The sequence below is a fragment of the Aethalodelphis obliquidens genome, unplaced genomic scaffold (assembly GCF_003676395.1).
Source record: "Aethalodelphis obliquidens isolate GAN/ISIS:26980383/991018 unplaced genomic scaffold, ASM367639v1 scaffold7, whole genome shotgun sequence".
NCBI classification, from domain to species: domain Eukaryota; kingdom Metazoa; phylum Chordata; class Mammalia; order Artiodactyla; family Delphinidae; genus Aethalodelphis; species Aethalodelphis obliquidens.
The window spans coordinates 22,808,440-22,825,124 of NW_020837951.1; the positions used below are offsets into that span (position 1 = coordinate 22,808,440).

Sequence of the window (16,685 nt, forward strand, 5' to 3'; positions counted from 1 at the left end):
AACGAGAGACAGATACGTTTTTGACTCTGCCCACAAGGCCAGCAGTTGGCTGATTTTTGGCTGACCACACACTGACTAACTAGTCATAGCATCAGAATGAAATTAGCTCCATGTCTGCCAAAGTTCCAGATTCTAAGATGTCATGTTCAATGATGTCATAGAGAAGGTACCCTTATATTCCAGCTAGGATCCTATAGTTGACAGGAGACAGCTACAGTCAGCCAACTGAACCAACAGGAGAGTTTTGTCAGCAATTCCCAGGTGTAAGTCATGGTGCAGAATATTAGAGACATGGCAAGTATTTATGTGGCTTCAAGGAGTATTTCAAAAGAGACACCTTGAGAGCAGATTTGATCAACTTGAAGGAATATTTCCTCCATCCAGTACTCCTTCATTGCTCTGTAGCAAGAGGAGATTTTTCTTTTTTAATGCTTGTTCTTCATGTTGTTTCTTGAGGGATGGCACTCTCTAGACAGTAGCCAAGAGAAAAATTGATCAAAAAGAGTTTTATCCCTTCCTCCATCTCATTTCTTGCTCTGACTCTAGCTGGATCCAGGCCAGCTCCTAACATAGCCCATCCTGTACCTGATCCCACCAATTTTACCTTAGTTGTACCTGGAAATTTTTATGGAAATAAAATAGTCCACATATTTCTTTTATCCCAGGAAAGAGAACAGAACCCCTAGACATGCCTATAGAATGGACCAGGGGCGTTAACAAGTGTTTAGGTGGTACTTCATAAAATCACTTTCTATCCATTGTCCAGTGGTACTGCCACAACAAATCTCAATACATATATGGGCCAGGGATAATTCTTTATGTAAAGAAAATTGCCTCTAAAAGAGTGGTTAAGGACCTACATCATTTAGAGGTAGAGCAGGCATTTAGCATCCAGACATTCTGATGTGACCACATTACAGGAGGACCAGGAGCTGGAGGGAAGAGCGACACATAGGGACTGGGTCTTCCCTCCACTAGCACCCTCAGAATTAGACTTTTGACACTTTCCCCAAATGTGCCTGCATGTAAGATCACAAATATGAGAGCGACCAGATTGAAAGAAGGCATTGCCATGTACCTCTGACATAAAAAAATGTTTTAAAAATAGCACACACTTGCTAATGATTTGGGTAATTCTTCTTTTTTTGGTTTTCTGGGACTCTCATAGAGTAGCTTGGAGTCTCACTCATCCTCTGAGAAGCCCTCTCCATCTCCTCCTCAGAGACCTATTCTGAGGGCCTACTGTCTCCTTTATGTCTTTATTCAAATGTCACATTGAGGTGGACCTTGGCCACCCCAACTGTGATTGTCATCCAGTGCCCATCTTTCCCTCCTGTTTTATTCTTCTCCTTTTTTCTTTATTAGCAATGATCACAAATTTACTATATATTTTACTTATTAATCTTACCAGTGGCTTCCCCACCAAATGTAAGCTCCATGAAGGCCGTGGGTGGAATGTTTTGTTTTTTGTCAATGCTATATCCTAGCAGCATGTCCAGTAGCTGGCGTAGAGTCGGCCTCAATAGGTACATGTGGGATCAGTATGCATACCATGGGAGTATTACCTTCAGAGAACTTAGCCAAGTCAAATTCATCGGACCAGGTAGTCCATTTTACACCCTAACAACTACTGAGAAGAGAAGACATGTATGCTTTTGAGGATGGCATCTACCTTATAACTTCAGAAGCAACTGAGAAGTGGAGGCTTGGCGTGGCTTTTTGAAAAGTTAGTCACCCCTCTCTTGGACGAATATTGGTAAAGGAAGAGCATGTCTTCTTTGAGTCATCCGTTTCACTTCTTGAAAGTAAATCAAATGGCAATGTTAATTGTCAAGACTCCCCTATTATAAAGTATATGCCATCTGTATGGAATAAACCCCATCCCTATTTCCGGTGATAGGCCCTGATTGATTTAACTCAATTAGTGATCCCATCCCTCCATATTAATTAGTGGTCCAGGTATAAGCGCCTGATGGCATTTGGGCCAGAGAGAGGAAGAGTAAGCCCCATTACTATAAAGAACTCAGGAGACGATTTTGTATAGTGGTTAAGGAAATGGACCCTGGGGTCAAGCTTACTAGGTTAGCAATCCCAACTACACCACTCACCAGCTGGTTGACTATGAGAAAGTTAATAAATGTTAGTTTTTTCATCTGTGAAATTGGGATAATAATAATAATATCCACTGCATAGGGTGGTTGTAGAGATTAAGGAAGAGAATACCAAGCGCAGAGTAAATTAGATACTCTTGGTAGAATTCCAGTGAGAAAAGGAAAAGTAAATCTTGAACAGAGCACTGTGTATTAGCAGATCATTCATTCATCAACTAAATGCTCCATGAGCACTTACCATGTGCCAGTTAGGGGCCATGGAGGCACAGAAGTGAGTCAGGATTGAGTTCTGTAGGGACTTGTTGGAAAGACAAGCCGTGCATGAAATAACTAGTGTAGGACATTGTTCACAAAGCAATCAAGCATAGATACCATGATCTGAGGTCCCAGGAGGGAAAATCTTACTTTACTTAGATGATACAGACAGTTGGTAGAAAAAATTCACTTAAGACATTCAGCAAGAAGCATGTCTAATCCTTAAATATATGGTTTTAACTATATCTTTAATAATGATCAGCCCAACCCCCCCAAAACCAAACCAAACAAAATCAAGAAATGTTTCAAGGTATTAGGTTAGCTGTCCTTTAGATTTCTCTGTTAATGCATGTTTAGGTCCTTGTTTAAAAAATCAAATATAGATGTCCACCTTGAACACCCATTCATCCCCACCTTCCACCCCTCATCTCTCACTATCCAATCTCAGTCTCTCCCCAGAGGTATCCAACCATTACCAACCACCATTACCAACCCATCTGGTAAATAGAATCCTAACCTTTTTGTGTGCGTTTATCATCACTTATGTATACTTAGAAAGATAAATATATATATATGCTCTCAGGGACATTTAGGAAAGGTTGGATCCCCTGGAGAACAATGGGGTGGGGCACCATAACTAAGCTGTCATTTTATTCCCTGCAAGACATTATGAGATTCAGTGATTGTGCACATTTCCTCATTTATGCTCTGGTCTCAGGATGAATTAAAAGCACTTTTGAAATCTGCCGAAAACAAACTTGTAGTAATTGAATTTTCAGCAAAATGGTGTGGTCCTTGCAAAAGAATTTATCCTCTTTTTCATGTAAGTATCATCAGTGTCTATTTCACAATTTTAGAAGGAATTTAAAGTTCTTAAATAGTTTTCCCAATAAATCTTAAAAGTTTTGCCTTTATGAGCCATTATGGAATCACAGCTTCTCCCCCCACTTGGTGCCTACTTCTTTTTTTATTATTATTTTTAAAATTTTTCAATTTTATTTAAGTATAGTTGATTTACAATGTTGTGTTAGTTTCAGGCATACAGCACAATGATTTGGACGGATAGATAGATAGATTGATAGGGGTAGAGATATTCTTTTTCAGATTCTTTTCCCTTACAAGTTACAAAATATTGAGTATAGTTCCCTATGCTACACAGTAGGTCCTTGTTGGTTAACTGTTTTATGTGTAGCAGTGTGTATGTGTTAATAGCAACCTCCTAATTTACCCCTACCCGCCTTTCCCCTTTAGTAACCATAAGTTTGTTTTAAAATGACTGTACTATCCAAGGCAATCTATAGATTCAGTGCAATCCTCATCAAATTACTAATGGCTTTTTTCACAGAACCAGAAAAAAAACTTTTTTTCATTTGTATGGAAACACAACTAACCAATAGCAATCTTGAGAAAGAAAAACAGAGTTGGAGGAATCAGGCTCCCTGATTTCAGACCTCACTAACAAAGCCACAGTAATCAAAGCAGTATGGTACTGGCACAAAAACAGACATATGTAGATCAATCGAACAAGATAGAAAGCCCAGAAATAAACCCACGCCCCTATGGTCAATTAATCTATGACAAAGGAGGCAAGAATATACAATGGAGAAAAGACCGTCCTTTTAGTAAATGGTGCTGGGAAAACTGAACAGCCACATTTAAAAGAATGAAATTAGAACATTCACTAGCACCATATACAAAAATAAACTCAGAATGGATTAAAGACCTAAATGTAAGACCAGATATTATAAAACTTCTAGAGGAAAACATAGGCAGAACACTCTTTGACATAAATCACAGCAGTATCTTTTTAGATCCGTCTCCTAAAGTAATGGAAATAAAAACAAAAATAAACAAATGGGACCTAATTAAACTTAAAATATTTTGCACAGAATCATAGTTTTTTGAAGCATCCTGGTTAACCTGAATATAATATAGTGAGATCTAATTAGATCATTAGTATACACACCAGAAAATTAATGTTACTTGTCTATGGATAATTCTGCAAGGATCATCAAAAGGTGCGAAAGAGTACAATTGTACAAAGGAATGGATTATTCATAATCATGACATTTTACCTAAATTCCAGAATTCAGAACTTCCAAATATTGGAATAGATTACAGATGAACATGATACTTGTTTTTAACTATAATATAAAAGAATAAACTCCCAATCCTTCCACCCTATTATCAGAACAAATCCTATGTCTCACATATTCCTTTCATATCTGAACTCCTTTATAAAATATCTTAGTAAAATATTCCACTTAGTTGTAATCATATACTTATATTCAGATCTTTTTCCATATACACATTTGTTCATGTTTTTATCAAGTTTCCAGATTATAATTTTCATGTCTATACAATGTTTCATCTAGTTAATTTTCCTATTACCCCTTTAAGAGTTTTCACCATTGAGGGATGGGGAGGGAGGTGTATAACGTGCGTGCGGCAGAAAGAAACTCAGGGCATTTTCTTTTCATTTCTCCTTATTGCACAGATGTTTCACATTTATGGACCATTTTATGAAATCTATTCCTTCAAATATAAAATTTGGATTTCTCTACACAACTGAAAATACTCTGGTTTATTTTCAGCAAGATTTCTAACATTACAACTTTTTTGACTTAAACTCTTCAATCTACCTGAATTCATTCTAACCACAATCACAACCTTTGATATGTAATTTTAAAAGAAACATATTCAAATAGAGAAACTGCCTACATGACATCTCAACATCTATTCTCTGCCTAAAATTCTTAGAATATCCACGGGGAACATTTTCATATCTGGCAGGCCCCTCTATTCAGACACTTAAACTTAGAGTCTCCCAAGTTTAGCTTCAGGAGTATAACTACCTCACCTGCCACAAAGTCAAAGCTGATCAAATTTCAATGGCCAATGAGGCATTTTAATCTCGGGCTTGGTAACCCCTTTCTCCCTTCATACCTTCGGGCCCTGAGGGTGGTAAGGGCTCTGCTACCGTTGTGTGCAGACTCTCACAGCTCCTCAACATCCATCCCTAACTTTACAGTTATCTATAGTTAGCCCTTTGGCGATAAATGTCCCTAAGTTATCCTAATTTGAATGTGCCATCTGTTTTCTGTTGGGATCCAGACTAACGCACACACAGTTTTTAAAGTTGGGTGTATCCACACTGTGAAATACTATTCAGATGATAAAAAGAATCCAGTAGACCCACACATAATGAAGGAATTACCTCCAAGACAACAATAGAATTAAGGAAAAAGAGAACAATATAGGAAAATGTATACAGTACGGTCCCATTTATGTAAAACAGATACATATACATATGTGTGTATGTATATATCAACATATGTACATATATATTATATGTAGACAAGGGAGCAGAAGATGCATATCAAACAAGTTTTTTTTTTTTTTCTGTGAGAGGGAGTGAAAATTGGGGGAAGATTGAGAATGGGAAAAGTCCATGCTTTGCTTTATTTTTCTTGTAATGTTTGAACTTTTTCAAGAGAAGGTATTCATCATGTGTCATTTATTAAAAACTCATTGTACATAATGGAGTTGGAGGAAACGCTTTTCTTACTCTAGGGCACTTTGTCGGAGATCAAAGTAGAAACAGAAACCAAATTAGACTGAAAAGGATTTTAATACGAGGAGTTAAATGCTCATAAAATCATTACAAGACTGGATGAATGGGCTCCAGACGGGAACCCCATGAATGACTCAAAAGCACAACAGACCCACTTGAGGGGATCCTAACTTTACCAATATCAGATGTGAGAAGAGATGGGAAGCCACTACTGGGAGAAAACAAACAAACAAAGAACAAACAGAAAAACAGCAGTCGGGGAGTTAGAATCAGAATGCGGAAGCTGATGTCGGGGCACTGGATCCCTCAGCATAGCTGCTGCCTCCAGCACGATTACCCTCCCACACCCCAGTCGTGCTTTCCAGCAGGACATCCAAAGATGAAAAGAAAGTAGCCCTGTCTCACTTCTGCCTTCCAAGTCTTGCCTTCATGCATCTCACTGGTGAAACCAATTTGCATCCAGAACTCTAGCTGCAAGGGAATCCAAGGAAACTTTACCTTTTCCCTTTTCCAGGTTCTGCAGGAAGGTGGAATGGAAGTGAGCCGGCTATACCATTACTCTAGGTGGGGAAGAGTTCAAGACATTTTCAGGGGCTTCCCTGGTGGCACAGTGGTTAAGAATCCACCTGCCAATGCAGGGGACAGGGGTTCAAGCCCTGGTCTGGGAAGATCCCACATGCTGCAGAGCAACTAAGCCAGTGCACCACAACTACTGAGCCTGTGCTCTAGAGCCCGTGAGCCACAGCTACTGAGCCTGTGCCACAACTACTGAAGCCTGTGTGCCTAGAGCCTGTGCTCCGCAACAAGAGAAGCCACCACAATGAGAAGCCAGCGCACCGCAACGAAGACCCAACACAGCCATAAATAAATAAAATTTAATTAATTAATTTTTTTAAAAAAAGACCTTTTCAGGCACACAAAAACTAAAAGTTGACAACCCAGAGTCTCTGCTAAAGGATGTATGGCAAGAAGAAAAAAAGTAAATCATAAGCAAATGTGGATTTTAAGAAGTGATTTAAAACTTTAAGTCTTGAGTAAATTCCACAGTCCCATTTGATCTGGGCCTTGATGATTAAGAGCAGGGGTCAGGAACCTTTTCTGTAAAGGTTAAAGACAGTATTTTCAGGTTTGCAGGTTATATGGTCTATGTCATATATACTCAGCTTTGATCTTGTAGCACAAAAGCAGGCAATGGCAATACACGAATGGGCAAACATGTTCCCATAAAACTTTATTTATGAGACCATGTGGAGATCTGGATTTGGTCTATAGGGCAAAGTTTGATGACTCTGGGCTAAGAGGATTACCTGGCATAGAACCCCAAAAAGGACATTTCTGGAAAAGAGGAGGTTATAAATTTGTTGAGAAATTGCATGGTGTGATCGTGGGAAGGCAAGTCCTCTGTGAGGCTAACTTACAGTGTATACAGTGGAAGTAGCAACACACGAGCCTTGAAAAGGAAGCTGAGCCCAGATGGAGAAGGCCCTTGTGTTATAACTTAATGAGTTGCTGTAGAGTCAAAATAGAAGAATGTTTAAAAAGGTTTTGCCATGATCAAATGTGGGTTTTTGGAAAATACTTTCGGCAGTGTTGTATAAGAATGGGTTGGAAAGACTGAGGCAGGTAACCCAAGGTGAACAACAATATCAATGATGAGTTTACCAAAACTAGGGCAGTGATTTGGGGAGAAAAAAGGAAAGGTCAAATTCAGGAGACAGTTTAGAGTTAAGAGCAAACAGAACAGGTGACCAGATGGTAACAGATTATATAGGAGGAAGAACAGAGCAGAAGAAAGAAGTTTTGTTGAGGGCAGAGGAGGGTCCTAGGTAGATGGAGTGGGATAGTGAGGGAAGGCAGTGTTCACAAGGGAACCCCAGTCTAGCAACGAACCTGTACCATCTGTACCATGTCTTCTGACTACTACTCAATACAAAACTACTATAACCCTGTCCACTTCCTGTCAGACTTGGGAGACTCTGAAAACTTCCTAAATAGAACCTGACCCTGAAATCAGATGTCCACATAAGTCAAACCCATTGCCCCGCCTGACTACTACTGGAGAACACCCATGTATCTTGAAACTTGAAAAGTGCAAGTCAATTTCTCCAGAATTCTTGGGCAACACCATCTTCCTGCCAGGCGTGGAGATGCTGCCAGTCAAAATCAGCATCTTTTTTTTATCTGCAAAGTACTCTAAGATACCAAAGACCTTTGTATTTATTATCCAAGAGTTTTCCCCCAATTTCATCATCTTGATGAGCCACTGAAGAAAGAACTCCCACTTAGGGCACATTTCATGGACAAACAACCGGAGAGAATCCCTACAACAGAACTCTGCACCTAATGTCCACCTAATCAGTCCATGTCATGCTGCTTCCTGCTTGCCCACAGGAGCAGCCACCAGTGACAGCTCCATCCGTTGCTGTCTCCACTTGGCCAAACTCTGGACACTTCATACCACCATTGAAGAGAGGTTTCATTTGAAACAGGTCAATGGAAATGCTTGAGATATGATGTTAATGCAAACAAATCAGTATGCTATTAAGTGCCCTTAAAGAATGAACCTAGCTGTTGGGAAAAAAGAAAATCCCAGGAGCTGACATTTACAGGCTGCTTCTGCATCCACTACCCCATATCCATTACCAACACCACTGTCACCACCGCTGTCAAAGATGCTTCCAGAACATCTGGAACAGAAGCAGGAGAGTTGTTTTTCCCTCCTCCCATTTTCCATTTTCCTGCAAATGCTTCCCACTGGCAGAACCTAACAGGAAGACAGCTGGCAGAGGATTCTGGAAAATCTAGTTTTGATACATAGCAGGACACAGACTTTAGACTCTGGTTCTGCCGTTGATCTTTGCTTGACCTTGGCAGCATCCAACTTTGACTTTCGTGCTTGAGGTTCTAGGCAGTAGTGCAATGCCAGAATGATGCTTAGCTCTCTTGATCAACCTTTTTGTTCGGTTTTGTTTTTGCTAAAAGACATTGCTGGTGTGTGATTTAATATTAACATTAAGCTAATGAGGAATTTTTTACTCTTTTACTTTGAAGGAAATGTCTGTGCAATACCGAAACGTCCTGTTTGCTAGTGTGGATGTGGACGATGCTCGGGTAAGAATCTTAAATCCTTCCTTGTAGATATGTAAAATCCAATGCAATGTCATTGAGAGTGCTGTCTCAGTGATTATATAAGCAATTTAAAGTGTGATGAACAGGCTTCCCTGGTGGTGCAGTGGTTGAGAGTCTGCCTGCCGGTGCAGGGGACACGGGTTCGTGTCCCGGTCCGGGAGGATCCCACATGCCGCGGAGCAGCTGGGCCCGTGAGCCATGGCCGCTGAGCCTGCGCGTCCGGAGCCTGTGCTCCGCAACGGGAGAGGCCACAACAGTGAGAGGCCCGCGTACCGCAAAAACAAACAAACAAAAATATATATATATAAGTGTGATGAACTGTAGTAAACTCCCTCATAACGTTCTTGTATATTTTGTATTTTTTTTAAAAAGACAATAGATATGTGGCTCTCCTGCTGCCCCCTGCCTTCCCATACTATGGCAGAATTCACTAATCAAGCCTAATATTCTTCACCACTTGCTCTGGACTCTGCCCCACAATCCTGCTCAGTAGAGTTGCTCTAGACAGACAATACCAGTTGGTTGAAGTTGAGCTCAGAGTGAAAACTGATTTTCACCCCTATAATAGATTATTATTCAATTTCTAAAACCTAACTCAATGCATTACAGACATTTTAACATAACTTGCTTTCCCCTTGCTATAGCTTATGCTTTTTGTGGGGTTTTTTAAACACCACAAGGAATTCCAGGAAATCCTTCCCTTACCTCCCTAGAGCCTTTCTTCCTCACCCCCCCCCCCACAAATATAATCAGCCCGTGTCCTCAATCAAAATGTGCTTACTGATACACACAATGTGTCTACAAAATTTTTCTTCCTAACATTTGTTCACTTATAATGAGGAAAAGTACCGATAACAAGTGGCCTATGCATACATTGGATTGAATTTGAGCTTTAGAATTTAAAAAATCTACTATTCACCCATCCTGCCCTTTAATAGTTTTGTGACCTCTTATCAGTTAACCTCTATAAACTTCACTTTCTCTGTATGTAAAACAAGGTAATAATTAACGGAGTACGGTAAGATAAAAGGCACAACATATATGACATACTACCCAGAACATAAAAAAAGTTCCATTTTTCCATTTCCTTCAACTTTCATTAAAGTATGACAGTGTGTGATTGTCCTTTAAGATGAATCATATACTATGCATTCAGAATACACAGCTAGGGTTATTATCTCTTTGTCTTTTTCATATTCACAGAGTTGTGCACCTGTCACTACAATTTTAGAAAGTGTTCACAACTCCAGAAAGAAGCACTGTTCCCTTTAGCAGTCACCTCCCTGCCCCGATCCCTCCATCCACCACCTCAACCCTAAACAACCATAAGTCTACATTGTCTCTAGATTTGCTTATTCTAGCCATTTCATATAAATGGAATTATAGAATATGTGTTCTTTTGTGATGGGCTTCTTTCACTTAACATAAGCTTGCAGGGTTCATCCATGATGGGGCATGTATCAGTACTCCATTCCCTTTTATTGCTGAATAATATATTACCTTTTTTTATCCATTCATCCTACGATGGACATTCGGGTTGTTTGCAACTTTTCGCTATTATGTCTAATACTGGCATAAACATTTATGTATACATTTTCATTTCTTTTGGCTATATATCTAGACATGGAATTGTTGGGTCATATGGTAACTCTTTATTTAACTTATTAAGGAACTGACAAATTGTCTTCGAAACAGCTGCACTATTTTACATTCCCACCAGCAATGTATGAGGGTTCTGATTTCTCCATACCCTCAGCAACATGTGTTATTTTCGTTTTTGATTACAGCTCTTTGTCTCTTAAGGTGAAACAAAATGCACAATTTTCTTTTCTAATAGTAATGTATTCATTGTTGTCATTGCTGTGGTCATGAAAATGATAATGTAGTGGGGGTGGCAGGGGAGATCCTGTGGGTGGCTAATTTTCTTTTGACTCAAACAAAATAAACGGAAAGTGGTGTTTGAAATCAGATTGTAATGGATTAGAGCAATTGGAGTGCTAACATATTTTCTTGTCTCTTTGTCTCTTGTCAAATCTTTCACAAAGATGGGCAGTGAAGAGGCATAAGGCTTAAAAGAAAGAAATATGCAAGCTTTACTTAAAATGCAAGACATTATATCACCCCATGTCTCAAGTGTGAGTTATAAAGAGACCTTTACCCGTTCTTATTTTTTACAATATGCTCTTTCCATATTGGATTCCACTGGCTCCCTTCTGCCGTCTTTCACAAGCTCTTTGAAATAGAGCTCATTTTGTCCTTCAGTCCATTCTGTTTTGGCCCCCATCTCTCACCCGTCTCCTAGAGCTCTTGAATGAGAAAGCTCAGGAATGCTGGAAACAGTCATTTTTTCTACTGTAACATTCCTGGAAGCTTTGAGGATATATTAGAAAAGTTCTTGGCAAGAGAATCTGTAACGTATCAGCTGTCCCTGGGCTCTCAGACATGCCTCCTGAGGCGTCACCAAGTACCACTGTTGGTCCAGAGAGAGGATACCAAAACTGTGACTTCATGCTACTTCTTTCATTTTCCAGGAGTTGGCCCAAATTTATCACATCAAAGCAATGCCCACATTTCAGATATTCAAGCAAGCCCAGAAGGTATGTTTCTATGGTAACTGGCAGATTGAAATAGATTATAGAGCCATCAGAGTCTTAAAAAAAAAAAGGCCTGGGGTGTCCTGGATGGACGAAACAACTGTATTTATTTTCAATCTTAGCAATGTAATTCTTAGTTTCTGAACTTTACATATTGGCAAGGGGTTAAAAAAAAAAGCATGAATCGTGATAAATCTCCCCATTCAGACCATTTGAGGTGTCCCAATCCATATGAAATACCCCACTATTATCCCTCTCTGGGGCAGAACCATCAAAAAAGAACCTTATAACAAGGGGCATGATGAAATTCTCTCACAAATATATACACGTTTTTCACACTTGGGCAAACATCAATCAAAAGCTATTACAAGGTTAAATAGCCTAGTGGTTGACCAGGCAGGTTCTGGGCTGATTTCTTTGGTTCAAAAACCAGTTCTTCCACTTCCCAGCAGTTTACTTAATAACCTCTTGGTATCTTAGTTTGCCTATCTGTAAAAACATGGATCGTAAAAAGTTTCCCCCTCCTTAGTGAAAATGAAATGAATTAACATGACTAAACTTTTTAGACCCATCCTGACACACATGAGTATGTTATGTTAATTACCTCGAAGATATTAATGGAATGGAATGCCTCAAATACTTGGTGTGTGATGAAACTAGTAATTACATATATGGCTGGGAGCACGGACACTTGTGTGTACACACTGACGAACAAACTGTTCATTCCCTTTCACACATTATCCCATTCTTGGGAATTTTTGCTAATGAAATACCTCATGGAAAAATAAATGGCTAAGTGCATAGTAATTGTAGCATTATTTCTAACAAAATGTGGAAGCAAGGTAAATGGTTTTTTTTAGTAGAGTGGCTAAGTGATTTATGATGCATCTAGTCTATGAAACAGTATGCAATTAAAAAGGTTATGGACAGAAAAGAAGCAGATTCACAGATACAGAAAACAAACTACTGGTGGTGGGGGAAGCGGTATAGGGGTGGGGGAGTGGGAGGTACAAACTATTGGTTGTGACAGGCTCAAGGATGTATTGTACAACATGGGGAATATAGCCAATATTGTGTAATAATTATAAATGGAAAGTAACCTTTCAAAATTGTAAAAAATGTTTTTAATTGTTTTAAATGATTGAGCTAAAAGATTAAATAAATAAATAAAAAGAGTTATGAAGAATATATGTAAAGTAAAAAAATTCATACTTAAACTTTGTAAAGATTACGTAAGTCTGCAGTACAGAGAATGAGAGCATTTGATATGCTAGCTGTAGAATTTTATCTTCGTTTTCTATTTGTGTGTATTTGCTGTAACATAATTGAAGCAATAGATTTTTTTTGGCTGCGTTGGGTCTTTGTTGCTGCACGCGGGCTTTCTCTAGTTGCCATGAGCGGGGGCTACTCTGTTGCGTTGCGTGGCCTCTCATCGTGGTGGTTTCTCTTGTTGCGGAGCACGGGCTCTAGGCACGCGGACTTCAGTAGTTGTGGCATGTGGGCTCAGTAGTTGTGGCTCGTGGGCTCTAGAACGCAGTTTCAGTAGTTGTGGCTCACGGGCTTAATTGCTCTGTGGCATGTGGCAACTTCCCGGACCAGGAATCAAACCCGTGTCCCCTGCATTGGCAGGTGGATTCTTAACCACTGTGCCACCATGGAAGTCCCAAAGCAATAGATTTAAATAATTTTTCCCCAAAAAAATGACACTACCTATTTCCTCTCTTGAGGTTTTACTTGAAAATTGAAACCGTTTAATGTGTGCATTCTTTTTTTTTTAACAACTTTATTGCAGTATAATTGCTTTACAATGCTGTGTTATTTTCTGCTTTATAACAAAGTGAATCAGCTATACATATACGTATATCCCCATATCTCCACCCTCTTACATCTCCTCCCACCCTCCCTATCCCACCCTCTAGGTGGTCACAAAGCACCCAGCGGATCCCCCTGTGCTATGCAGCTGCTTCCCACTAGCTATCTATTTTACATTTGGTAGTGTATATAAGTCCACGCCACTCTCTCACTTTGTCCCAGCATACCCTTTCTCGTCCCCGTGTCCTCAAGTCCATTCTCTCTCTTTTTTTTTTTTTTTAGATTCCATGTATATGTGTTAGCATACGGTATTTGTTATTCTCTTTCTGACTTACTTCACTCTGTATGACAGACGCTAGATCCATCCACCTCACTACAAATAACTCAATTTCGTTTCTTTTTATGGCTGAGTAATATTCCATTGTATATATGTGCCACATCTTCTTTATCCATTCATCTGTCGACGGACACTTAGGCTGTTTCCATGAGCTGGTTATTGTAAATAGAGCTGCAGTGAACATTGTGGTATATGACTCTTTTTGAATTATGGTTTTCTCAGGGTATATGCCCAGTAGTGGGATTGCTTGGTCGTATGGTAGTTCTATTTTTCGTTTTTTAAGGAACCTCCGTACTGTTCTCCATAGTGGCTCTATCAATTTACTTTCCCACCAACAGTGCAAGAGGCTTCCCTTTTCTCCATACCCTCTCCAGCATTTATTGTTTGTAGATTTTTTGATGATGGCCATTCTGACTGGTGTGAGGTGATACCTCATTTTTGTTTTGATTTGCATTTCTCTAATGATTAGTGATGTTGAGCATTCTTTCATGTGTTTGTTGGCAATCTGTATATCTTCTTTGGAGAAATGTCTGTTTAGATCTTCTGCCCATTTTTGGATTGGGTTGTTTGTTTTTTTGAATATCGAGCTGCATGAGCTGCTTATAAATTTTGGAGATTAATCCTTTGTCAGTTGCTTCATTTGCAAATATTTTCTCCCATTCTGAGCATTGTCCTTTCATCTTGTGTATGGTTTCCTTTGCTGTGCAAAAGCTTTTAAGTTTCATGAGGTCCCATTTGTTTTTATTTCCATTTATCTAGGAGGTGGATCAAAAAGGATCATGCTGTGATTTATGTCATAGAGTGTTCTGCATATGTTTTCCTCTAAGAGTTTTATAGTGTCTGGCCCTACATTTAGGTCTTTAATCTATTTTGAGTTTACTTTTGTGTATGGTGTTAGGGAGTGTTCTAATTTCATTCTTTGACATGTAGCTGTCCAGTTTTCCCAGCACCACTTATTGAAGAGGCTGTCATGTTTCCATTGTATATTCTTGCCTCCTTTATCAAAGATAAGGTGACGATATGTGAGTGGGTTATCTCTGTGCTATCTATCCTGTTCCATTGATCTATATTTCTGTTTTTGTGCCAGTACCATACTGTCTTGATTACTGTAGCTTTGTAGTACAGTCTGAAGTCAGGAGCCTGTTCCCTCCAGCTCCATTTTTCTTGCTCAAGATTACTTTGGCTATTTGGGGTCTTTTGTGTTTCCATACAAATTGTGAAATTTTTTGTTCTTGTTCTGTGAAAAATGCCATTGGTAGTTTGATAGGGATTGCATTGAATCTGTAGATTGCTTTGGGTAGTATAGTCATTTTCACAATGTTGATTCTTCCAATCCAAGAACATGGTATATCTCTCCATCTGTTGGTATCATCTTTAGTTCCTTTCATCAGTGTCTTATAGATTTTTGCATACAGGTCTTTTGTCTCCTTAGGTAGGTTTATTCCTAGGTCTTTTATTCTTTTTGTTGCAATGGTACATGGGAGTTTTTCCTTAATTTCTCTTTCAGATTTTTTATCATTAATGTATAGGAATGTAAGAGATTTCTGTGCATTCATTTCGTATCCTGCTACTTTACCGAATTCATTGATAAGGTCTAGTAGTTTTCTGGTGGCATCTTTAGGATTCTCTATGTATAGTATCATGTCATATGCAAACAGTGACAGCTTTACTTCTTCTTTTCCGATTTGGATTCCTTTTATTTCTTTTTCTTCTCTGATTGCTGTGGCTAAAACTTCCAAAACTATGTTGAATAATAATGGTGAAAGTGGGCAACCTTGTCTTGTTGCTGATCTTAGTGGAAGTGGTTTCAGTTTTTCACCGTTGAGAATGATGTTGGCTGTGGGTTTGTCATATATGGCCTTTATTATGTTGAGGTAATTTCCCTCTATGCCTACTTTCTGGAGGGTTTTATCATAAATGGGTGTTGAATTTTGTCAAAAGCTTTTTCTGCATCTATTGAGATGATCATATGGCTTTTATCCTTCAGTTTCTTAATATGGTGTATCACATTGATTGATATGCATTTATTGAAGAATCCTTGCATTCCTGGGACAAACCCCACTTGATCATGGTGTATGATCCTTTTAATGTGCTGTTGGATTCTGTTGGCTAGTATTTTGTTGAGGATTTTTGCATCTATGTTCATCAGGGATATTGGCCTATAGTTTTCTTTCTTTGTGACATGTTTGTCTGGTTTTGGTATCAGGGTGATGGTGGCCTCATATAATGAGTTTGGGAGTGTTCCTCCTTCTGCTATATTTTGGAAGAGTTTGAGAAGTATAGGTGTTAGCTCCTCTCTGAATGTTTGATAGAAATCTCCAGTGAAGCCATCTGGCCCTGGGCTTTTGTTTGTTGGAAGATTTTTAATCACAGTCTCAATTTCAGTGCATGCGATTGGTCTGTTTATATTTTCTGTTTCTTCCTGGTTCAGTCTCGGAAGGTTGTGCTTTGCAGAGAATTTGTCCATTTCTTCCAGGTTGTCCATTTTATTGGTATGTAGTTGCTTCTAGTAATCACTCATGATCCTTTGTATTTCTGCAGTGTCAGTTGTTACTTCTCCTTTTTCATTTCTAATTCTGTTGATTTGAGTCTTCTTCCTTTTTTTCTTGATGAGTCTGGCTAATCGTTTATTAATTTTGTTTATCTTCTCAAAGAACCAGATTTTAATTTTATTGATCTTTGTTATCATTTCCTTCATTTCATTTTCATTTATTTCTGATCTGATCTTTATGATTTCTTTCCTTCTGCTAACTTCGGGGTTTTTTTGTTCTTTCTCTAATTGTTAGGTGTAAGGTTAGGTTGTTTATTAGAGATGTTTCTTGTTTCTTAAGGTAGGATTGTATTGCTGTAAACTTCCGCCTTAGAACTGCTTT

General features: G+C 38.9%; 1 protein-coding gene across 1 annotated transcript in view; it reads left to right on the forward strand.

Annotated features, from left to right (window-relative positions):
- Positions 1-204: 204 nt before the first annotated feature.
- TXNDC8 (thioredoxin domain containing 8) overlaps positions 205-16,685 on the forward strand; it is a 39,422-nt gene continuing 22,941 nt past the window's right edge. Inside the window, exons 1-4 of the mRNA XM_027105236.1 lie at positions 205-294; positions 3,085-3,189; positions 8,992-9,051; positions 11,601-11,666. Coding sequence (XP_026961037.1) covers positions 271-294; positions 3,085-3,189; positions 8,992-9,051; positions 11,601-11,666 — 255 coding nt within the window. The 5' untranslated portion in view covers positions 205-270. The remainder of the gene's footprint in view (positions 295-3,084; positions 3,190-8,991; positions 9,052-11,600; positions 11,667-16,685) is intronic.